A 24,212-nucleotide genomic window follows, 5' to 3' on the forward strand; every position below is an offset into this window, starting at 1 on the left:
ATCTCAATTCCTCTGGTCTTCGCCAGCCCCAACCCCAACAACGACCACTACTATCCACCTCCCCCCAAGACCAAGACCGTGACCGCAACAGTCACCTACGCCGTCACCAACAGGCTGGCGGTCCATTCCATTTCCATCCACGCAGCCTCTTGTAGAATGGATGGGCGTCCATGTAGGCCCACCGTAGATGGAATGGATGGAAATGGACGCTAAGAGTGGGCCTGTGGAATGGATGGACGTGGAAATGGAAATGCGTGGACGCTATAAAGGGACAGTACACGTGATCCTCCCACCTGTTGCCTCCCGGGCCTCCGCAAAGCTCATTTCAGCTAACACATCAGTCCCTGGCACCTTTAAATCCTCAAGAAGCTTCTCAGTGCTCTTAATATAGCCTCCGCAATGCCATGACCTCACCGTCTGTGTCATCCCGATCGTACTAGCGTCCAGCCTGGCACGATCGTCACGAACCATTCGACCACACGTTGAGAAGAGCCTCTCAACATCGGCAGACATAGGAAGGACAGAGAGCACATCGAGAGCCATCTGTGACAGACGTGGATACTCTTCCCGTCTCTCATACCAATAGCTAATAGGATCTAGGATATTCTGGTCGGACTTGTGGACGTCACGGAACCAATCGCTGTATTCGTCGCCAACAGCATGTGTAGAACTGCTAGCCGCGTCCTCGGCTTGTAACAAGGTAGTCATCGATGAAGGTGGTTGTAATAGAGTCGGCGCCTGACGAGATTCTTCACGATACTCGTCAAAGGGATTCCGATATATGCGCCGTTTCTTCGTGACCGGCTCGCCGCGTTCTCGATCTCGAGAGATAATTCGCGGCTCGTAGTGAGACCGGTATAGTTCTTCTACAAGGGACTTTGCAGTTTGGATCCAGTCTAGACGGTCTGCCCACACGTCCTCGAAATATCCCCAACGATACGCTGGATGAAGTGCAATGGCGGCATAATAAACTGGCGTCTCGTCAAGCCGCGAGTAGTACTTGTCAAGCTTTTTCCAACAGAGGTTAATGTTAACCTTGAAGTGCTCGGGATCGGGATATCGATGGGCAGCAGCCTTATATACCTCCATTTTGCCAAGAAGATATTCATAGCCAAGCAGGGTATCCCACGGGCACCCATATGCCCCAATGTATCCTTCCTTCCGCTTGCGCTGCTGACCGTCGCCTTCGAGAGTAATCAAGACGTGCTCGAAGTGTTGAAGGACCTCGTTAAATAAGGAGATAATAGCCCAGTCCTTCTCCTCGAGTTTGTTCTCGTCCCTGAGGCAGAGCGGCATCTCGTTGCTTGACTTCTTTCCCCTCAATACCAACCCCTCCCACTCGCTCTTCTGCTCATACCAAAGGTCCTCGAGGAAGTCCTTTAGGAGAAGGGCACGCCGAATCATATAAAGAGTGGAAAGCCAACGGGTAACCACATCAATGATAACATCAAGAGGTTTTTTCGCTCGAACCACCGGATCGTCAGACTTGCTGTACACGGTAAGCTGAAGAGACCGGAGGAGATTGGTAAGCGAGTCCGAGCGGTGGATCCAGAAGATGAGGTTATGAAGTTTCCCAACTGGTCCTTTCCGTCTCCATAGCTCGTGGGACTTCGCGTCAAGGGCCTCGTTCCCTTGGATATCGTCCTCGAAGGCCTCGGAATTATGGCCAAAAAGAAGTGCTTTAACGGCGAGATTGAGGATATGGCCAAAGCAGCGCAATCGCCGAGTTTTACCCTCGAAACCGAGCGCCTTCCCAATTTCTTCCATCGCAGTGTCGTTATTGCTGGCGTTATCGAGTGTGAAATATCCTACCTTGTGGGTTATGCCGTAGCTTCGAAGGACCTCGACCACGTGGGTGGCGATATTGTCACCAAAATGGCGATCGACAAGTTCAGGAAGGCCAAGCACAAGCTTTCCTGGCTGGCCAAGGGTATTGAGAAAGTAGCAACAGATTCCATACAAAGCGTGGCGATTATTCGACCTCCAACCATCGAACGCAATATGAAGTAAGCCTGGAGCTGTCGCTAATACTCGCTTGATCTCAGCCTTGTTTTCCTCGTACACCTGAAGAATACGCCTGCGGACGGTATTGTGGGTAATATGCGCTTCGGTTGTCTTCACGAGTGGATTAAGATATTCGAAAGCGGCGCGGAGGTATGGATCTTCACTTTGTCGGAAAGAAGAGTTGCTGTTGATGATCCACGAGACTACCAAACGCTGGAAGTCTAGCCGATCAAAACGGCCAATGATCTGGTTTGCGATCTGCTGCTCTCGCGCGTCACGGGTATTCAACTTCATCATCTCGGCGATATTCCTCGATGGTGTCTTCTCCTTTGCTTTGCTAGGCGGCTTCCGTCTTCCGGAAGGGTCACAGACCTTGTGGTCATTCCAGAGATGAATCTCCGCGTTCTGCGTACCGCTCGAGGCCGCCGAATGAGGGTTTGGCCTGCGACTGTCAACACAGACCTTGCAAACCCATCGCCGCTTTGTATCGTCATCGCTCTTCTCGATATCGTAGCCGAATTGCCATATCCACGACGATGTAGACGCACAGCGTTGGGATTGCGTGTAGCCAGGGAAGTCTTTCCAAGGGAAGAGGTCCCACGAGTTCTTCTTATCCTCTTGGTCTGGCGGCTCGAGCACCATAGAGCTGATAATTGGGCTCTCAGCCATTCTACGCGGTACAGAATGCAGTTGCAAGAATGCACTTGCATGGAGATGCTCGAACGCGGCACCATGACGCGAAATGTGAAATGTCCACGACCCAATAGCTGTTATGTTCTGTTTAAAAATACCTTAATTTGTATGTGAAAATGCCTGGTATATAGGTACTTGAGATCTCTACCGACCATGGCCAAGTTGGTCTACCCTGAATTACAGGGTATTTTAGGGACTAGGCTAGGGAACCCCCTACCAGTCCATCCCCCTGCTTCCATTTCCACCTATCCATTCCACGGAACCCTGGCGTGGATGGATGGATTATGTAACGGCCAGCTCCATTGAATGGATGGAAATGGATGCACGGACCATCCATTTCCACGCCGTGGATACGTGGACGGTGGACGTGGAATGGATCGCCAGCCTGCACATTCGATTCGATGCGAATCTACAGGACAAGAATTTCTTGGCGTTCGATTCGATGCGAATCTACGGGAGGCACATTCGATTCGATACGAATCTGCGGGAGATGCGTTCGATTCGATAGATTCGTAAGATGTCCCTGCCTGGTTGAAATCATCTCGTTTACTACCGTACATCATAGCCTTGGTGGTCAGGTCCAGAAAATGAGGGGCACAGCGAATGCGACGCTCATTGCTGTCGAAATCGAACTCTGCGGCAAGTGCTTCCATCGCCGTGCCGTTGTTCGCAGCGTTATCAAGCGTACAATAACCGAGTCTGAAGCCCAATAGTAGTTAACAGCGTCAGTTTATCACCTCAAGCAATAAGCACTACTCGAAAGACTTGCTTGTCTTGCATATCGAACGAATAGATTGTGTCCGCAACTTCATCTGCAAGCGCTGTTCCCGTATGACGCTTTTTGAGGGCTGGCAAAGCCAAAAGAATCTTCCACTGTTTCCAATCCTGGTCGATAAAGTGGGCGTTGATACCAAGAAACGATGTGTTTTGTCGGGAAGTCCAGCCATCAAACGTAAAATGAATCATACTTCTCGCTCTTCGAAGCAGCTCGTGAACTGGGCCAAGAGCACGACTGTACTCGTCCATGAGTAGAGTTACAAGCGTCTTGCCAGTTGGTATCTGCCCTTCCTGGAGAGATGGGTTGTTATAGAGAAGCAGCCGCCTGAAGCGCTCCGAGTTCACGAGATTGAAGGGAAGGTTATGGTATGTGAGCCAGTCGAGCAGGAGTAGTTGATTCATTTTCGGGTTGAATATCATATGCAGATTGCCGAGAAGGGTCTGATCACTAGGATTCGTTGGATCGGCGCGAAGCATATCGAGTATGTTCCGATCTGTACCTCCACTTCCGGCCACGGGTCTTGCGTGTTGTGAGGGTGGCTGATATGTTAGCAGCCCTTTCGTCCAATGACATGGGCACGGGATGGGGAGGGATAATACAAACCACGATGTCGTGCTCCTTTCTCAGATGTCGGACAATACCTCCGCCTGTCGAAGCAATGAATACATAATCCGTGGTCCTCGGTTTGTTCCGGAGGAAGCATCTCTCGCAGACCCATACTATCTTGCGAGTCCGTGGCCTATTACCCTTCATTCTGAATCCGAAATGCCACCACCATGTCCGCTCTCGAGAAGGGTCGTGGCCTATCGTAAACCCAGGGAATCGCCTGAATTTATCAGCCGTCCAAACATCGTAGTCCGGAAATTTTATGGTTGCATATGTCATCGAGGCTGAAATAGTCGACGGCTCGGAGGGTGGCGGCGTAGTAGAAGCCGTCTCTATGCCCTCATCAAACGAGTCCATGGTGGCGGGAGCAGCCTGGCAAATAGTGTAAAGGAGGTTAGATTGGAAGACGAAGGATTCAAACCGCTCATTTTCGCTGGTTATGTCCTGACTAGCACGCGTCGCGTAAGGTTAAGGCTGGTCGGGCCCCTGACGGCTTGCCGGGGTGGACGCGTCGGGAGGCGGATTTGTCGCGTATGACGCCGGCTGGTTGGCAAGCTACCCGGGACACTTTACATATAAGTTGGCAATCGGCGATCGTATAGATCGATTAGAGGTTTGATCGATATGACACCGATCGAGCAGTTTTCCTCACCGATCGAGCAGTTTTCCTCAACGATCGACTAGAGGTTTGATCGATACGATATCGATCGACTAGGGTTTCTAATTAATCGATCGATATCGATTGACCAGCTGGATCGATTGATCGAAATCGAAATCGAATCGATCAATCGAATCGATCAAGTCGATCAGTCGATCGATTTCCAACCTTGGCTGTTGGAGATATCCTTCTGAGTTGCAATGGAATTTGAATGTTGTCGAATATAGGTTCTAATCTCTTTTGAGCTGATTCCAGCCTTTGTAAGATTGCTGATTGTTGATTTATCGTCCTTCGAGAGCCTTCGAAGAACAGGATGAGCAGTGGGATGGGTGCTTGGCGTGTGGTTATGTGTAGCATATTGACTATCCGATCGATGTCGTACAACCCAGCCAGATGCATCGGGTAACTCCTTTGCGGTGATAGAGAAGGGGCAGAGGGTGCTTCGAGTGCAGGTTGCTCGAATACGGCTTCTTGAGTCGCTTGGAGGCCGACGGGCACGATCGCAAGTGAAGTAAACTGTAAGTCTCCCAGACTTGCCTTTGTTGGACCTTCCGGTAACAAAAGCATAGCCTCGTGGTGCTGCCCAGCGATTGATCGCTTGGAATAGATCATCTCGAGATGCATATGTATGCTCAGGAGGTAAGCAGTCATCCGGAAATTGATCCATTTAAGTTAATTAATAAAATGATACAGAGGTCAAGATAAAGATGCTTAGCCCCTGAAAATCGCTCCCCCAACATCCCATAAATGATGAATGCTTAGTCAGGGGGCTGTGCCCCTAGCCTGCTGACAGGGGGGGCCCCATAGGGACACGCCTAGGCGCGCCTCCACTCCTGAACGCGTAGGCGTGCGGATTATGTCAGCCCTCAATTTCGCCCAAACTCCACTGTCGCGGTTTTCACGGGCTGCACCCATTACTGCTTTTGCTCGTCACAACTGTAGTCCCCAGGTGCGGGCTTCATCATGGCCCAAGCGACGTTTCCTGATGATGTGCTCCCGCCAGAGGGTACATACGATTCACGAGAGGCTCTGCTCGCCGCTATCAACAAGTGGGCAGCACCGAGAGGATACGCGTTCATAACTGGAAGATCTTCACGATCAACTAGCGGCAGGCAGATTATCACCTACGCATGCGATCGATGGTGTCGTCCGCCTAGCGTGTCAAAAGATCGCCAGCGTAAGACTACTACGCGAGGAACCAATTGCCGGTTCTCAATTATCGCAAAGGAATCCCTAGATAAGGCGACTTGGTCTTTAAGGCATCGTCCGGACAGCCGGTTTCATTTACACAACCACGAGCCAAGCTGGCACAAATCGGCCCATCCAGTCCATCGGCAGCTCTCCGATGCAGACAAGTCGACAGTCAGCCGCCTTACGAATGCAGGAGTAGCGCCAAAGGATATCAGGACTTATATCCGCCAGAATTCGAACACTATTGCAACGCAGCAAGATATTTATAATCGTATCGCAGATAGCAAACGAGAGCTTTGTGCAGGCAGGGACATCTTACGAATCTATCGAATCGAACGCCAAGCCTTGGCGTTCGATTCGAATGTGACCCCCGTTGATTCGAATCGAATCGAATGTGCCTCCCGTAGATTCGCATCGAATCGAACGCCAAGAAATTCTTGTCCTGTAGATTCGCATCGAATCGAATGTGTCCTCCGCAGATTCGATATCTATCGAATGCCGAGATTCGATCGAATTCGATTCGAACCCGATCGAACGTAGACCTAATCCCGGCGGAGACCGAAACACCAATAGGACCTAGGGCCAAATGGATCGTTGTCATCATCATCAGGCATTCATGACTTCATACCCCGACGTACGAAGGGTAAGAGATGCAGAGGGGTTTTAGAGAACATCACAGCTGTAGATGAGGCGTCGCAGAACATTTTCAATTGTGCAAGACAGGTAATAGGCAGATTAAATGTCACTCGTCCCCTTCAGCGACGCAAGTGCGTCAACCCATTGATCATCACTGAGGCTAACCAGCGGCAGTGAAGGCGTGTAGATTCCAGCTTTACTCCACGATCGAATGCACTGAGCCATCGCTACTATCTCCCTCCTCAGCCGGCTTCTCAATGGTGCCGTCATACGCCCTGCACTGCTAAACGTCCTCTCGCTCTCCGCAGACGACGATGGGATGGTGAGCATATCAATCGCCATCAGAGACAGCCGCGGGTACCGATTCCTGTTGATTTTCCACCAGTCAATCGGTCTACTCCTGTAGTGGTGACTGTTGACAACATCCTCAGCACAGTACCGAGCATATTCGTCATCAGCAGTCGCTCCCGCTGTCGTGTGTTTCGTCTTCCGGGTGCTCTTGCGGCCACTGGACGCTGCCAAGGACGAACCCTGGGCGCATGGCGGCCCAGCTACACTCCTAGCAAGTCTCCGCTCAATGTAATCCATTGAGGCCTCGTCAGACGTAGCGAAGACTTCGCAGTCAACATCGCGTTCCCTGTAACTCTCCCAGATCTCTCTGAGCTTGGCTTCGTACTCTAATCGCCAACTCTTAGCCTTACGAAAAGGCACTCGAGACCACAGTTGATCGAGAAGGCGCCACTTCTTCGCCGGGTTGAAGACAACAGAGAGAATAATGACCTCGCGCACCATGTCCGACTACCCACGCGAAGACGCCTCTTGGCTCAATCACTGGTGCTCGACGGTTCTCCAGGTGCTATATACACCTGCGTTAGCAACCAATGAAATCGAAGGTCTTGTCACTCAAGTTGGCAGACTCTGACAGCCCAGTCTGGTATGGTCCCTGGTCATCTGGTTTCAAAGTGCCCCTATTGGCTCATGTCGTCGTGCACAGACCACCGAGGCACACAACTGGAACTTTCCTTCCGCGCTGGCCCGTCTCGTTCCATCCTGGCGTCGCCTCTGAATGGGCTCTTGAGCTCGTTTGAGCTGGCCGGAGCTCGTCGTGTTGCCACGTGAGGTGTAGCGGTGAGGGCGTAATTTTAATGCTGTAAGTGGTCGCAGCTGCGGGAGGATTATGAAGTCGCTAGTACATCCACCTAGGGGCTGGCTGGGTTTGGCCGCAAGTTCCTGTGACCAAAGCGGGGAATAACTATGTTGGGTCTGGACAGTTAGTCGACCAATACAGGTTGAAGGTGCAACAGACATGTGAGACTTCAAGGTCGAAATGGTCTTCTGAGCGTGAGAACACTGACGCCGATAGAAAGCTCTTGAGGGAGATGTCTAAATGGAGCAGTTTTTGTTTGCATTACTTCCAATCTACAGAAAACCAGCATGTGTTTAGATGGATGTTCATGGGGGAGTAATTGCAAGACGGGCCTACCCTATACCAATGTGCTAGAAAGATACCAGGGTACTCACGTATTCTTCCACAGCTACGCAAGTAACCCCTAAACAGCATTTCATGGCCACGAGGATTCGCTTTTCAACCTCGCCCACGCTTGACATAGTCCTCGTGGAAATTGGGAAATGGTCCCATTCAATAAATTACTTTTGATATTTTAGAAAGTAGTCGTTTGTGGGTTGCGGCCAAGCATGATTACTGCAGTTGCACGATACCTATTCTGACCTGTAAATCTCGGGGGTTTAGATGTACCGGTATACACTAACACATCTTAGCACCTACACGGACCCTGGGCCTTCAAGACGACAAATCACGCTCGGTCGCGTCAGGTACCGCCAGGGGCCGGTTGACGGGTTCAAGAAGTGACGCTAAAACGAGCCGCGTCACTCGTTCGACCGAATCGATCGATTTTCGATCGAACGCTTGGGCCCGTTCGATTCGATAGCGAATAAAATGTGCCGTGTTTGATTCGTATGTCGAATGAGAAACACCACATTCGATTCGCATCGAATCGAACGCCAAGAAATTCGATTCGATATTCGTAAGACTTGGCATCGAATGAATCTATCGATTCGATTCCCGTTCGTAAGATGTCCATCCCTGAATTATTTCCGATCACTGACTGGTGATGCATCGTGATCAGTAAGGAGTCGATTGGCCATTTCTTCAATAATACGTATTGTTGAATAGTGTCAAAAGGAAGCTCATGGAAGTAGCTTGAAAAGGCTATTGTCATCAAAGATGACAGTTGCCACCTATTGCCACAGGCTTAGCAAGCAGCTTCTAGTTGATTCCACATAGCACAGAAAAGACATGTAGAGCTTGCTTTACACCTCAAGTAGCAGCAGCAACAACAACAATTCACCTGAATATCTGACACTTATCGACTCAAGACCTCTTCTAAATCAGACAGCTTCCGCGAATTTGGTATAATATCGCGTCGTGATCGAATGCCACGTCGGCGCCGTTGTAATGTACGGGGATTGACTTCATATATCTTTGCAGCGCGTTGGGCACTTAGTTTTGGGTCATTTTGAAGGGCCTGAAGCGCAAGAAGGATTCTACCCTCTTGATTAGCCTCTGGCATGTTTTTGGGTTGAAAAGTAGTTCATCTGATAGTGATGATGCAAGGTGAGGGATTTACGCTACTTTGAAGTTATCTCGGTTGGTGCGCGAAAAGGGGTGGCGCGCGTAAAGTGGATACACGACCCTAGTTGGTAAAATCTAACAATAGTGGCTCACTCGCTTATCATATACGTTATATGACTCTGCATGAACCATCTAAGTATGTCTAGCTCAATTACCACTTTGCCAAGCCGGTTCGATTCCGCAGTCGTCTTAACCTCGGGCTGCCCCTCGCTGCTGAGGCCTTGCTGCCATGTGTTCTGTAGATCGCTAATCTTATTCATTGAGAGTGGGGCTCTGTTGGGTGGCCAGGATGCATAGCGGGGAAGTGTAAACAGTTTAGCATAGACACAGGCCCTCTGAGATCCGTTCTCCCGGGCATAATGAACACTGCTACTACTTGTCTTTTGTCTCGATTAATCTTCAACATTTCCTTACCCAAAGTTCACTACTTGTCATTGCATCAATCTCATGATTTTTTTTTATTTCTTTCTAAACCTGGTGCCTTTAACGTCTAACTAATCTTGAGCCCTGCAACGGTCAATAAGCGAATGTCTGAAAAGAATTATGCTGTAGCTTGACAGCGATTTGCCTAATTTCTACATACTACTCGCACTTTGCACTGTTTTGCACGCACGCCTCAAAGGAACACTAATATTTGGCAAGAATAATCATGGCACTCACGGAATTGGTCGTGAACGAACCCACTACCCGTCCTTTCCAGTGTGACTGGCAGTCGTGCACAAAGGTTTGTTGCTCAAGGGTCCGCGTGCCGACCTTTCTTGCTGACCTCTGACAGAGTTTTAATCGAAAATCTGACTTGCAAAGACATTATCGCACACATACTAATGAACGGCCTTACGCTTGCTCTATTCCTGGATGCGGGAAGAGGTTCATTCAGCGAAGCGCGCTGACTGTTCACATTCGGACACATACAGGGGAGAAACCCCATTCATGTCAACACATTGATTGTGACAAACGGTTCTCTGATGTAAGTGCAATTCGTCGAGTGACTGGTAAGAAACTAACTAACTAACTAACGCAGTCTTCGAGTCTTGCACGGCACCGACGTATACACGCTGGCAAGCGTCCATACAAATGTGCCCACGATGGTTGCCCCAAAAGGTGGGTTGTGTCAGTTCCATTAAATGAACCACTTGCTAACGTGGAACTCAGCTTTTGCAGAAAAGCCACCATGGCCAAGTCCCCCTCAACTCCCCAGCACTCCTCCATGACCTCGTCGCCTCACGACGTGGTTTCCATGGGCCAATTAGTCCACAACAGCTCGCTCCCTCATGCATCCTCATACGCCGACTTCGAGTCTCCGGTTCATGGTCATCATACGCCACCCCATTATGCTCACAGACATGGAATTCCCACCACTGTCCCTTACGAGTATCACGGACATACAGTGCCCGGTCAACAGGCTCACGATAAAATTGTTCATCGAGCCGCCGCCATATGGCGCCAGGCATACTATGTAACCGAGCAAGAGAACCCTGGCGCTGCTACAATAACAAGCTCCTTGCGTGCTCACTACCACTTATCACAACAAGTGGAACAACCTACTATGGAGATGCTTTATTCCGCCTCAGGAATTCCAACGTGGATCCAGAGCAGTCATAGCACCTTCTCTGCTACTTCAGTTCCGAGCCCCATGGTCCAGGATGGCTTCTATACTCACCAACCGACTACAAAGCCAGCATACCTAACAGCGGAAGCTCAGCTAGCCATGGTTCAGAACCACCAACCCGTTCAGCATCGCATCGCACAGCCTCAGAAACCTTTCGTATCGCAGCCACAACATTTGCTTTCCACGGCCGAACACTACCGTCCACCATCATCGCACCCGCAGCAAGAGCAATAGTCTCATAACGATCCTCTGTGACGGTTGGGTTTCCCAAGGGATAAACTAGTCCGTACTAGGTTTATGTTGGTAGGATTGTAGGGTATAACACCATACATGGCTATATGAATATTCACACCGATTTTCTTATATTCATATTATATTCAACTTATCTATCAAAACACATATTCATATAACATATTCATGCATATTCATATAAGGGTTCACGTGATGCCAAGCTAATTACTGAGTGAAGTGAGAGGAATCTATTGGTGTAGTTATATAGCCCGAAAACTTCTCAAACGCTCCCGTTTGGCCTGTTCGCTATTAGATATCACCCTCTATAGCCTCTGGATCACACGGGAGGCCTATCCCACCCTCAGCTGACGGTCTAATATGTCCCTCTCGCAGCCAGTTGCCGATACACTCAATCTTCTCAATGTTCTCAATCAACAATCGTAACCTATCCCACCTAGCTGTGCGCCTAGCCCCTGAAAAGGTCCGCTCTGGCTCTGCTGATTCTGCTGGTACAGACAAGATATCGATAGCCATGCGGCTAAGCCGTGGATACGCTGTACGAACGTCCTCACTACACCACCATTGAAGGGGCGTAGTATCCTCTGCAAGTGCGATAGGAGCCTCTGAGATAAAGCTATCGAAATCATCCTTGCCCCGTGCTCTCGCCCAGTGATGGATAGCCACGCGTGTTGTTTCATACTGTTTCATATGAAACTGAAACAGTCCCTGGACCCGGTTTCGTATGAAACAGTAACTCCCCCAGTTTCATATGTTTCAGTCGGTTTCATATGTTTCATATACAGCCGATGAGTCCCAAATATCGTAGTACCTTACCAAGAAAATTTCGCAAACAAATGCCTTCAACGCAGTTAGAAACGTGCTAATAGTAAATATGTGTCGCATAACACCACTAGGTTCGTGCGCCTGGATATAAAACGCGGCCCGTACTTTAGAGTCGTGTCTCTGGTTTCACATCCGGCTTGTCGCATCAAGGACTCCAATCCTAACGACATGAGCTTAAATATCTATGCCTGAACACGGCTGTTCAATTTCATCTGCTCTTTAGATAATTCTTATCAGTTGACTGGTGCCATCACTGACCCCTGTGGAATTAATTGTCCGACAACATGTCATCAGCCTCGCGAAGCGCATATTAGATCGCTGGAGGCAGAAGGTGTACAGCACAGCGAGTGAGGTGAAGGATGAATTCGACTGCTTTATTTATATAAGTAATTTGAAGTCCTCTAATGGCCTGGTTCTGACAATAATTCGCAGGGCTCACAGGTTGGGATTGGACAACAAACGGCCTTACAGTGGTGGCTTTAACCGACCCAGCGAGAGAATTTCCCCCTCTACCGTATGGCTATTGACATATTCTGCATCCCCTCCATGTCTACGGAAGCAGAGCGAATCTTCCCAGGCGCAAAACGACAGGTTAGATGGGATAGAAGTAGGATGTCTGCCAAAATGGTAGAGGCATGTGAGTGCATTAAAAGTTGGATAAGTGTTCCAAAGGAAAAGAGCAGGCCGCTCCTTGCAGGGGTGTTTAGAGAAGCGGAGGATATCGACGCGGCTGTAAGGATACTCCAAGAAGATATAGAGATGAGTAAGGGGGCAGAAAGTGATGGCGAGCCTAGGGAATTGGTAGTGTAGGTAGGCAGACAATGCCAAACATCTTTGGGGTACTTGGAGATAAGGTGCATATCGATGCCGAGCTTGTCAAAAAATTGGACTGCAACTGGATATTGCTTCGTATGAAACTGAAACCAGTTCATATGAAACTGAAACTATACTGACGTCCGGTGTCATGAAACTGAAACTCCCCCCAGTTTCAGTTTCATAGCGTGGCTATCCAACACTGCTCTCGCCATCGTCTTATTTCGCACCTCTAAGCGCATCTTTGAGAGCATCGTATCCTTCTTTCGCTTTAATAATGCAGGCACAGCCAAAGACTGCTCTGAGAGATGTATCTCGACATCGTGATTGTATTCTTCTTTCCAGAGACAATGGGCGGCGGCAAACGCGCCCTCGTGCCATTCCTCGGGCCAACATTCTTCAATATAGCTCTTGCGTTTAGAAGGATCGAGAAGGAGGGCCGCGGCATATACGGGGACATCCTCGGTCATAGTGTACCTAGTCATTTAAGCGGCTATGTCGGGTTAGAATGGAATGAACTTATTCCGCCCGGGAGGATGCACAGCGAGGAAGTGTAAAATTTCATGTTTTATTACTTAATCATGACTCCTAAGCTTCCATCTGCGCGCAAACGCGGTAGGCCGTCACTGAACCGCGCCTCTTGGCCCTATGAGGCGTATCCTCCTGGGCGGAATGAATTCAATTCAATGAACCGCGCCTCATCATCACCAGATTATCCAACCCAGCGATCGTTACACGCAGCGCAGCGCATTCATCAAGCATGTGGCATGTGGCCAACTGAGTTCTGCAAAGGTTTTGTACCTGAGACTTGGGGTGTTCGACTTATCGAGAGCCTTTCTACGTTGGTGTCTGGTAGTGGCTGCTGAGAACGTGGAGCTCGACCAGGTGCGCCATAGATTGAAGGTTTTCGCCACTAGCCATCCGCGCTCAGATCGCCCGCGACTTCGTGAGCTAGATATAGCAAAGGTGCGGAAGTGGCTACGTGGGATGGGTATTGATACTAAACAAACACGGCGATGGAATGGACGTGCGGATGATGAGGATCGGACTGCGGAGAGTGACAGAACCAAGGCAAACTCTGAACCGGTTGATGAGATTATCGCTCTAGGCTTTTGAGAAGATCTCAGCAAATACGGAGACAAAAATGAAGAAGAGACTGGAGAAGATCCCGACTTGACTGTCGAAGACGAAGAGAGCGCCCCTCATAAACGAAATCTTTGGTCGCGAAGCAGAGACATCGGTGATATTCAGGATGATGAGCCTATGGAGGACACCATAGCGGCCAATCCTAGGTCTGGGCCTGCTATAATCAATGGACAATCCAGGGGCAGTCCTGTCGCCTCCAGCTCCGGCTCCAGCTCCGGCTCCAACGCAGCCGAGTCAAGCGCTTGCCCTCGGCGCGACTTTCAACCACCATCTCGCTTGGCTCATGATACCTCCCGGAGCTCTATTCGCCGTCCAGAGGGACCAGATGAACAAGCGTCCGCGCCTTCTGCTGCTACAACTCCACGGGCTTTTTAAAGCTCGACGCAGCCACGCGAACCACCAAGCTCCCAAACGACGGCGCCTCTCACCTCTGCTTCTCAGAACGCCCAGGGTGCTCAACGATCTGGTGTGCAACCGCTCAAGCAAACAGCGTCATCTGTTCCGGGCCATCCTCAGACTCCCGTGTCTTTTCCTGCGACAACTCCACAGGGCACTACGCGTCCTCCGCAACAACAAGGCAGCCAGGGATCAGCAACCGCGGCTCAGAACTCTGTACAGCTTCGCGCACAATCATCAGCATCTCTACCCACCCCCCAGAGCGCGCGACAGCCTGACCAGCAATCAAGTAGTCAGCCATCCATGTCCGGAACGAGTTCTCAAAGCCCCTCGACTCCTCGCGCACAAGCCAGCTCGCAGCCAGCACTGTCTCGTTGTACCGGCACTACTTCTCAGGCCTCCCAGAGCTTTCAGCAGCAACCGAACCACCGACCATCGGCGTCTATCAATACGACTCCTCAAGCATCTCTACACTCCCACCTAGGAGGCAGTCAACCATCGACACCTCGTCCCATCGCCCCTGCTAGGGCTAACAAGCGCCCTGCTCCGCCATCGCCAGTAAACACATTTACATCCACCAACAACTTCATCAACCGCACAGCGGCGAGCATTTCAGAATCACTCACAGCCCCTTTAACCAAAAGACAAAAGACTGCTGACATTCAATGTCCAAGTTCACAGGTGACTGGATCATTGGATTGGAACGCTCTTCTTGTAAGTAACATTTGCAAATCCAGTCAATCCGATGTGGTCATCATAAACTAACATCCCTTCAGCCCACCGGAGACGAATTCAGAGCAAGCTTGAAGGCTGCTTCGGCTGCCTTATTTCCTCATATCAAGAGCTTCGAAGAACTTTTAACATCCATCAATGACGAACACTGCCGACTCACCGCATTTGAGCGCAGCCTCAGACCTACAAAGAACGAGCAAGCAACGGAACAGGAAAAAGCCCAAGACGCGCTCAAGGATGTCGAGAAATCAATGGCCACCGAGAACAAGTTGCTCAGGGACCTGGAAGATCTCTACAACAAATATCCTGGAGATAACGAACTTCGCACGTTCCTGGATAAACGAAGACGAACGGTTCGCGAACATGAAGAGGTATATACCGCGGTCAAAATCCAACTTGACAAGAGTGCTTCTGGGCTTTTCAAAACCGATAGCAAGATTGCGTTGGCTACCAAGAGGATTGGGCAGCTTGAAGCCGAGAAGGCCGAGGTCATGAAAGAGAAGATGGGGATTAATACGGCGGCGAAACGATTAATGCTTATATCTCGTTTTATAGAACCCGGCTGGCAAGCTAGACTGGCTATGGTTGAGGAGGCTTTGGGAGAAGAAGTTATGCAGTTTGCATTTTCATAGGGGTTTCATTGTTGTGAGTGGTGGTTGGAGTTGTAATATAGGGATATCAGCTTTACTAAGCGTGACGTTGGTGTGGAGGAGATATCTTTAGCTTATTCGGACAAGCATCGTATTGAAAGAAACCTACCGAGATGACATGGACTTGGTGTCATCGCCCAGAGGCTGAAAGAACTGCATGAAACGGATAAGGGATTGAGTGCTGTTACGCTGAGATTATGTTAGGGTCGTCATGTATTTAAGAGATGGTTCTCGACGAACTGACTCCAGCCAATACCTAGTTATGAAAGAAGATACAAGCCACCAGTTCTAACTTCAGGCTGCAAGCAAAATAATAAAGATCACCATCTCCGGTCAACAGACTGTCACTAGAGTCTCGACGTCATTAATAAGTTTTGAGTAACTTGAACTAACGTTCATATCTCAATTATGACTATTCCTTCATCCACCAAACCCAATCAGTTCTCATCATCATCAAAGCCAACCTGTTGAATATTGGAGGGTTCACCCTCAACTTCGGGATTAAAGTCTGAAGTCTTCAGCTTAGATCGTAGGACTTTCACCTTAATATCTGACAGTTCGTCAAGTTGATGGATCGAAATTAAAATCGAATCGATTGGTCGATCAATTTCAAAGCTTGAAGACTGGATTCGAGGCGCTTGTGGATGTTTTATGATGAATATGCCGACGTCTTTTCAAAGGCGTTTCTGATGGAATGTCGCGAGTTTGATATGAATAGCGCTTCATAATAGGCTGCATGTACATTAAGTGGCAAAACTTGATATAAAGAAAGGATTCACGGAGAAGCAGGAAGGAAAGCAAACAGGGTAGCCAGTTAGTACCCCTCGGGTACTACCCCAGATAGATGTTAGAAGCTTAGCAGGTGTACATACACTAGAGGAGGAGTAGGCAGCGCATGGACATATAAACCTGAGAGTAGGTGTGATAACCACAACATAGGTAACGGAACTGGCTGTATATAGGGATCGACGAGAACCTAGCCATAAACTGCTACACGTTAACAAGATGGAAGGGCGCACAGACAGACACCTACCCTTTGGGCTTGGAAGTATGGAACAAGTCGTGAGAGGCAGTACTTGAGTGGTAGTAAGCAGAGAATCATTAAAACGTCTATAATTCTGCCCCTGCCTGACCTTACCAAATCCTACTAGTTCCCCCTTAACAATCCTGTTGGCTGAGTCTTTCCAAACACAACCGAAAACCGACAACCTAAACCCATCATTGATCCCTACATACGCAACGGATAGCCTGGGATGGAATTTGACTGTGAAATATGCTAAAGAAAGTAGGATGCAATACGCAAACGAGCATTAAAATGGCATTGATGCATATCAGCAGATTCCTCACGCTTTGGCCTACCCTTACGCCTTATTTATCCGCATCTTCTACTGTCGTCGATTTTGGACGCATTTTGATTGTCATTTTTTGGCCAGCATCGACATTTGACAGAGACGTTTATTACGGCCATTCTAGCCCTGTCCCTACTTACATAGCGGATCTTCAAATCTCATTATACATCTTCTTTTATGCTCCAACCTCCCACATATCTTCATTATGTATTAGGCACTCGCTTCCTAAATATCAGAGATCTATCATAATTGCTCGCCATGGATAAATGCCGACGCCGCCGGCCACCCTAGATCGACACAGCGCATTCTGGCTTTGAAAACTGGCCCAACACAGAGCCTGATTCCTGTTCGTTTCTTAAGCTGCCAAAAGACGCGAGGAGCCTTATCTGAACCAAAGAGAAGATGTCAGACATAATCTCGCAGCTGCCAAACGAGATTCTACGAATCATTATGGAAAATGTTGGGTACTCCCCCAATTTATCTCCTTTTGTTAGTGCATTGTCACCGGAACAAGTGGGACAGAAGGTTATCTAGTAAGGCCTCACTGATACAGAGCTCAGGTCACCTCGATCAGAGATCTTAAATCAGCAACTGAAGTCTCGAAAAGAATCCGGAGCGTTTGTCTACCAATATTTTGGCAGTCCGTCGAGATTAGACCCAAAGGAATCTCACACTATATAGGTAGACCTCCCCGGCTTACCACTGCTCTATCTGTCCCCAATATCTTCGAAGTACATCAAACACCTGCATTTCCGAAAAAGCCTAGGAGTCTGTTGGCAATTTTATCAATGTCCTCATTCCGACGGACCCCGCAAGGCAGATCTGGACCTCTGCTTCGCGCTAACCCCAAGTGTGGGGTTGGGGTTAATTTCAGCCAATAAACAGCCGGGCCCTAATCCACTCGATTCAAGTCCAAATTTTGAGCGAAATTATCCATTTTGGTGGCCGATTACTGTTCAATCGCCTCTTAATAGTTCCTAGGGTGATTGACTGTAGATTTACTAGCAAAGTGCTCTCGCGATCCGTGTCCTATGGCTTAGCATTCCACCCCAAGAACGCCGTCTTTGCTAACCGGATATCCTCTAAAAAGCTTTGACTTGACCGACTTCGCTTGCTCGAATCACCAGTTACCTTCTTGCCATCCATCGTCTCCGACTGCCACGCTCGCTTGTTCGGCACCAGCTGCGCCAGCGGACGTCGAGGCGGGTTGAGCAGCAAAGCCCGTTCAAAGTCGATCACCATAATCCCGCCGGTCTCGGGATTGAATAACATGTTTGCGAGCCTCACGTCTTTGTGGACCACGCGCTCTCGATGCATGGCTCTCAAGGACCGAATGGCCTCGTCTTCGAGCGACCTGCCCATGTCGCCAGCCCTCTGCGCTCCGTCGACGCTGCAGCCTCCCCAGGACAAAAATGTCAAGTGCACCACGTAGACCCGGTGGTCGTAGTAGTAAGTCTTGTTCATCGATCGAAGGTCAACCGCACCCAGGAAAACGGGCACGTGGACGCCTTGCACTGGCTTGAGACGCTCGTAGACAGCAGCCTCGTGCTGGAGATCTTTGATGAAAGCCCGCACCGTGCCCTTGCTCACAAAGGTGTAACCATGAGCAAGTAGGGTCACTTGGAAAAGCACACCCCGCGCACCACCTTCCCCCAATGGCCTGATCCCGTCGTCGAGAGACTGTTCCAGCTGCTTCCGGAGTAGGCGAAGCCACTCCTTGTGGTCGACAGGATGACGTGCGCGGGCGGTAGCGCAGCTCCCGCAGTGAAGCGCCACGTTCGGGCACTTTGGGTCAAGAAAACCACCCTTGACCATCCCGAGAAGACATTTCTGCGTACAGTACTGCCGGCCCTGCTCGCCGTCTCCGCGCGGCGGCCGCAACGCCAGTCGCCGGCTCCGCCTGGTTCCTTGTCTTGTGTTTCGTCCAGTTGGCGTAGGCGTGTCCGGTGGCCTGGATGCCGACTCGTCATCAGATGGTTCCGGCTTGCCGTCCTTCCCCAACGACCCCTCGCCAATCTGGCACTTGGCAGTTCGACGCGTCCTTCTGCGCGGCAAGGCCGGCGACCGATCGACATCCTTGTAGGTGGTAGGTTCATGGCCAGGAGAGTAGGCTGACGACACCGATCGTTCATTTTCTGGGATAGAACGGAATGTCGATTCGAAGTCCTCAGACCACCTCTTCAAGCCATTCATAGCTTTTTGACGTTCCTCCTGGCTAATCTCCCGTCGCTCTCCAGGCGCACCGAGAGCCATGAGGGTGAACGCTAGATATTGACCGACAGCCGTGCATATATGGAGGTTGTTTGGATGTGCCGACACCTCCGGACCAGGCTCTGCTAGATGATAGTACAGAGTCTCAGGGTCGTCGTCCCAGTCGATGTTGAGAAACACAATAGCCTCGCCAGTAGTAAGAAGACCATACCCAAGGCCGCTTTCAATCATGTAGTGATACGTCTGCGTGATGGCAGATGCCGTCAGCTTCTCCGCGTGGTACTGGAAACGCGCGTCAGGGTTAATAGAAGTTGGAATCGTCCTTCGGTTCACAACTTCCCTGTAGATGTCCATGGGGCGGAGACCGAGGCGAAGGTGCGGAGCGGTCAGCTTGTGGGGCGGCTTGTACTCGGAAACGTAAACCATTGTGCGCTGGGAAGACGGCGTGTTGTCGGATCGATAGACGCAGATTTGATCCGGCCGCAACTGGTTGAGATCTATTCCGTGGTCCGGCGTCCGCGGCGGCGTCGATGGGGTCTCCCTCTCAACCACTTCTTCGGCAACATCGCTGAGGGCATGGGGATGGTTCTCAAAGACGACACCATCTCCGATCTGAAAATCCCTGCCGACCTCTTCGACCTGTTTAAGATGTTGTACGATGGCCCTAACCGGATCCTCCACGCTATTATGTAGGAAATATTCGAGCGTCTTCTCGTCTCCTATCGGTCGTTGGGAGACCCGGTTCCCCATGCCGGCCAGGAAGTTTCGGTTCTCGAAAAGGCGTCTTTCGGTAGGAAATGAATGGTGCAGTGTACCGAAGGTGACCTTCTGTTGATGAAGGAAGTTGGGCCATGGCCTGAGGTTTTTAGGACACCACTTGTTACGCGGGTTGGTCAACGGGCCCTTTGAGGTCAGTTTTGGATCTGTTTCGATGGCGAAGCGAGAGAAGACGGAATCATGGCAAGCTGCAATGTATTCGTCAAGCGTCGTGAGTCGTGTGTGTTCCTCTGCTTCCTCGGCGCGTTGCTGTTCCCTCTCGGCGCGTTGTCGCTCCTCCTGTCGTTCTCTCTCTGCTTCCTCGGCGCGTTGCTGTTCCCTCTCGGCGCGTTGCTGTTCCCTCTCGGCGCGTTGTCGCTCCTCCTCCGCGCGCTGCTCAGCTTCTCGTAGGAGTCTTGTCAATTCCTCTATACTCGATGGTCCATCCATGATATATAGGATTGATGTCGTGGTGAGGAGTGATTTCGAAGGGTGGATATTTGTGTCGTAAGCGTGTGTATTGTGTTTTGATGTTTTGAGCTAATTAAAATGGAGCTACACTACGTTGCGAAGGGTTACCCGCCGGAAATCATTTCGAGGGCGGCCAATACATGGGCTAGGTGCCCAAATTATGTCAGCAATCGTCGCCCCGATTTGATCCGTAAGGCTGTTTAACCGATTGGCCCCGCCCTGTGAGGCCTCCCGCTCGCACCCTGTCTGAAGCCGATCCCGTTGAGCACTGGCCTGGTTCGCGGAATAGACACTCCGATATGTATACTACTTCATCAGAGATTGGTGCCACTTCAACTGGTTCTTTTGGTCTCACTCCTCCCGGCTAGCCAACGAGTAAATGATGTTCTTTTGGCCATTACTACGCCGGCGTGACAGAATGGCTACACCGGCGTCACTATTATACAGACAGGCGTTTCGTTTATGACTTCTGATTCGCTCTTTTTTCCTTCGACCCACAGGTACATTCACGCAAAGGCGGTGAAGGCAGCTCCCCCTTACAAAGTCCTTGCTTTTGGTAAAGAACCAATCGGGTCAACCAGTTCTAAAGCGAACATCACAACAAGGTCTAGTTTTCACTGCAGAACCAGGCCAATTCAAGTATGCCCTAGAAGGTAGTTATCTATCTCGCTATCCTCTACCTACTATCGAAGGAAGTCCCTCCTTTTCTTAATACCTGATGAGGAGAGGCTGTTCAGACAGTTCTGGTATCATCGTGAGACATCTTTCCTTGAGGTGGCTGCCTGCCATTTCTCCAACACTACACACAGTGTTGGCAGAAGCTAAATGCACTAACAAAAAGGGATGGACCAATCAGAAGCCGTAGAAATGACGCCTGTGTAAGAGTCACGCTGGTGTAGTAATTACCTTTCTTTTAGCCAGTCATATGTTGAAGTAAGCATTTACTAGAAGGGGAATGTCGTAAAATCATACGACTATACTGCAGGAGGCCCACCGTTTACTGGGCACATGCAAAGTAACGGTTTATGGCTATTCTGGCCTGATCATTTCCCCTCTTTTAGACCTAATTAAAGCTTCGTCATATGAATCTGACTATTCCTACCCGCCTATCAAGTAGACACATGTACCTATAAGTCTCTACTCCAAAACTTACAAAGAGAATGTTATTGCGAAGAGGAAGGTGTACATGTACAATACTGTAAAGGTTACGCAACATTCCATTCATGCAATCTACCAAGGTTAGCACTACCTGCTGCCACCAGAACGCGGAGGTGGACGCATAGACCGGTCCGCCACAGAAGATTGTCATACTTTTACTGTCATGCAGCTAAGACGCTTAACTATACATAGCCCGTCCTAGGAAAAGGTTTTCCGCATGAGGCCATAACACACACTCATGGATTTCATAGATCCCTTCTAGAGCCGGTGGCTTAGCTGCCAAACAGAATAAGACATACCGATATACCAATGCCTTTAACATGTAGTTATCTATAATTAGAGAGGTAGTATGCTGAATGATGATTGTATTTTGAGAGTTCACTTTCAGCTTACATCAAGAAGTTGTGCCGTGTCTTAACCGCATGCGGGCAATTTCGTGGAGAGCTGAAAGGCTGGAAATAGGCTCTGTTATTGTCGATCTTCTGCCAGCTACCCAAGCGGGTTATGTGGCGTTTCCGCCGGCTGTAGATCAGTCCGAAATAAGTACATACGTTGTGTGTTTTAGGCCGAGTAGGGAGAAATTAGGGATGAGATACTTTTGGCAAAGTACCTCAGGAAATTGGCTTCCAAGCAGACCCCTCAAGGGTGTGTGAATCGGGAAAACTAGAGCTTTGTCGAGGTGCATGGTTTAGCGTAGTCTTCCCAGAAGGAATAAACTATATTATATCACACTTACGTCATTGGAATGAAGTGCGCCTTTGTTCATGTGGGCCGTTGACCCCGCGTTTAGCATTCTACCCCGAGTCTCTTTGTCAATGCCTCTATATATCGGGGTGCCCCTTCTGCCACCATTCTACCTACAGCGCGATGGGCTTTTATTATCTAGATTTAACATAGTTCAGTTCTTATCCAACACTCAGAAACATGTCTAACGGCCCGGTCAACAAGCAAAGAGAGGCCGCAGCACCCTTTCGGGATGGCGAATCAGACAGCATGGACATAAATAAGGACAGCAGGCCAGAACACTCGTTAGGGATTTGAGTTCTCTCTTTAAAGGCCGCCAACTGACGATGTAACAGGCCTTACGCCAGCCAAGTCTGTGCGGTATACTTCCAAGGAAATGGACCCCTCCATATCCCTCATGCACTCCTACATCAGAGTGTCGAGCTTGCTTCCCGAAACGTCGCGGCAGGCTGTTTCTCTTCGTCATCACGCGACCTTCACTTGAACGATATCGACTACAATACCGGCCATGTCCTTATTCACTTTATGGCCACCGGCAGGTATCAATGCCTGAAGCCACAGGGAGAGACCATTATGATAAGCTATGCATCCGAATTTACAACTGCACTCCGCGTGTACGCCGCAGCCCAATCCTTTCAATTGACCTCTCTTCGTGATCTGGCAAGAAGGGAGATAATCGCACTAGGGGACAGGTTGAGCTTACCTTCCTTGGTTAATATCATTGAAGAGTCAAGTCTGTCATTTCACACTTTGCCGGGAATAGCCGCGTATGTTGAGTCGCGCATCCTTGCTTTTGCGGAGAACATTACCTATCCAACTTCAGAAAAGGTACTCTCTGAGATTGGAACTCCCAATACGCTCAGCATGGTACTTTTGAAGGCTATTCTACTACTCCAAACTTCAAAAGTATCTTTATGTAATAATTCACTTCGGAAGGAGGAACTCAAAGAGATTCTCCGAGGTCTCAGCGATACCGGACCCGTAGTAAAAGGCAAGGCTTCGGATGTGGATCGAGTTATGAGGGAAGCTGAGGAGCAAGCAGCTAAGAGGGCCGCAGATACAGCTGCTAAAGAAGCGGAAAAGGCTGCAGCTGCCGCTGTTGCCGTGGCGCAAAGAATTGCTGAGGCTCAGGAGACTGAAGCTGAAGCAGCCCATGAAGAGGAGGAAATTGCTTTCTTATTAGAAAAGAAGGCACGCAAAGGAGGCAGGCTTCTCACATCAGACCGAGAGAGGCTTTCCGCACTCGAGCATAATGCAACAAAGAGAGCTGAAGCTCGAGCTGCTCGTGACATTGCGGAAGCAAAAACTACCCACGCATTAAGTGCCCCCGCAGCAGACAAGGTCGATCTGTCTGAGCCATCATTTACATTTCCCACACTAGATGGTGAGTAGCATGGTATTTGACGACATCAAACTCAGCCGGACAGCTAATGGTGGATATCATCGCAGATGACTACAACTCAGTGAAGCCGTCTGTTGACAAGGACATCCCGGCTCCCGACCAGCCCCACACCAAGAACAAAAATGAGAGCTTTGCGGAGCATGCAACCTCGAATAGCCCTTCATCGAATGACAATGATTGGCAGTGTATGGGAATTTCTCCATCCTCAGCATCTGATGATTTCGATCTGATAGGATGAGTCTCCTCATACAGCTTTTCTCAGGGCTCAAGGGAAATACTAGGGATGTTGGTATGAGAATTTACCTGTTGTAGAATGGAATTCCTAATAGCAACCGACGTAAGTCATAAGCGTTAGAATAACCTTCATGTCACGGCCAGGGTCCCTGGATGCATCCAGGGCCTTACCCGCTGCACTATACGGCAAAAGACTAGACTAACTCACCGCCACCCCGTACACCCCCCGACCCCGCACACTCGTGAGA

At 49.7% G+C, this 24,212-nt stretch overlaps 8 protein-coding genes across 8 annotated transcripts; 4 read left to right on the forward strand and 4 right to left on the reverse strand.

The window, feature by feature from the left end:
* Positions 1-3,003: 3,003 nt before the first annotated feature.
* On the forward strand, positions 3,004-3,410 carry FPOAC1_013147 (uncharacterized protein; the record flags this gene model as incomplete). The annotated part of the gene is made up of 2 exons (XM_044857489.1): positions 3,004-3,209; positions 3,263-3,410. 2 exons carry the CDS (start codon positions 3,004-3,006, stop codon positions 3,408-3,410), a joined length of 354 nt encoding a protein of 117 aa, XP_044701672.1.
* A 512-nt stretch (positions 3,411-3,922) lies between these two features.
* On the reverse strand, positions 3,923-4,438 carry FPOAC1_013148 (uncharacterized protein; the record flags this gene model as incomplete). The annotated part of the gene is made up of 1 exon (XM_044857490.1): positions 3,923-4,438. One exon carries the CDS (start codon positions 4,436-4,438, stop codon positions 3,923-3,925), a length of 516 nt encoding a protein of 171 aa, XP_044701673.1.
* A 5,605-nt stretch (positions 4,439-10,043) lies between these two features.
* On the forward strand, positions 10,044-11,062 carry FPOAC1_013149 (uncharacterized protein; the record flags this gene model as incomplete). Its single annotated transcript, XM_044857491.1, has 4 exons — positions 10,044-10,086; positions 10,134-10,186; positions 10,241-10,320; positions 10,372-11,062. The coding sequence occupies 4 exons, from the start codon at positions 10,044-10,046 to the stop codon at positions 11,060-11,062; spliced, it is 867 nt and encodes a 288-aa protein (XP_044701674.1).
* A 306-nt stretch (positions 11,063-11,368) lies between these two features.
* Positions 11,369-11,767, reverse strand: FPOAC1_013150 (uncharacterized protein; the record flags this gene model as incomplete). The annotated part of the gene is made up of 1 exon (XM_044857492.1): positions 11,369-11,767. The coding sequence occupies one exon, from the start codon at positions 11,765-11,767 to the stop codon at positions 11,369-11,371; it is 399 nt and encodes a 132-aa protein (XP_044701675.1).
* Positions 11,768-12,864: 1,097 nt separating this feature from the next.
* On the reverse strand, positions 12,865-13,185 carry FPOAC1_013151 (uncharacterized protein; the record flags this gene model as incomplete). Its single annotated transcript, XM_044857493.1, has 1 exon — positions 12,865-13,185. One exon carries the CDS (start codon positions 13,183-13,185, stop codon positions 12,865-12,867), a length of 321 nt encoding a protein of 106 aa, XP_044701676.1.
* Positions 13,186-13,296: 111 nt separating this feature from the next.
* On the forward strand, positions 13,297-15,621 carry FPOAC1_013152 (uncharacterized protein; the record flags this gene model as incomplete). Its single annotated transcript, XM_044857494.1, has 5 exons — positions 13,297-13,556; positions 13,612-13,772; positions 13,833-14,196; positions 14,266-14,971; positions 15,034-15,621. 5 exons carry the CDS (start codon positions 13,297-13,299, stop codon positions 15,619-15,621), a joined length of 2,079 nt encoding a protein of 692 aa, XP_044701677.1.
* Positions 15,622-18,017: 2,396 nt separating this feature from the next.
* On the reverse strand, positions 18,018-20,405 carry FPOAC1_013153 (uncharacterized protein; the record flags this gene model as incomplete). Its single annotated transcript, XM_044857495.1, has 1 exon — positions 18,018-20,405. The coding sequence occupies one exon, from the start codon at positions 20,403-20,405 to the stop codon at positions 18,018-18,020; it is 2,388 nt and encodes a 795-aa protein (XP_044701678.1).
* A 2,103-nt stretch (positions 20,406-22,508) lies between these two features.
* FPOAC1_013154 (uncharacterized protein) lies at positions 22,509-23,968 on the forward strand (the record flags this gene model as incomplete). The annotated part of the gene is made up of 3 exons (XM_044857496.1): positions 22,509-22,612; positions 22,664-23,712; positions 23,778-23,968. The coding sequence occupies 3 exons, from the start codon at positions 22,509-22,511 to the stop codon at positions 23,966-23,968; spliced, it is 1,344 nt and encodes a 447-aa protein (XP_044701679.1).
* Positions 23,969-24,212: the final 244 nt, after the last annotated feature.

Source organism: Fusarium poae (genome assembly GCF_019609905.1).
Source record: "Fusarium poae strain DAOMC 252244 chromosome Unknown contig_1, whole genome shotgun sequence".
Lineage (NCBI taxonomy): Eukaryota > Fungi > Ascomycota > Sordariomycetes > Hypocreales > Nectriaceae > Fusarium > Fusarium poae.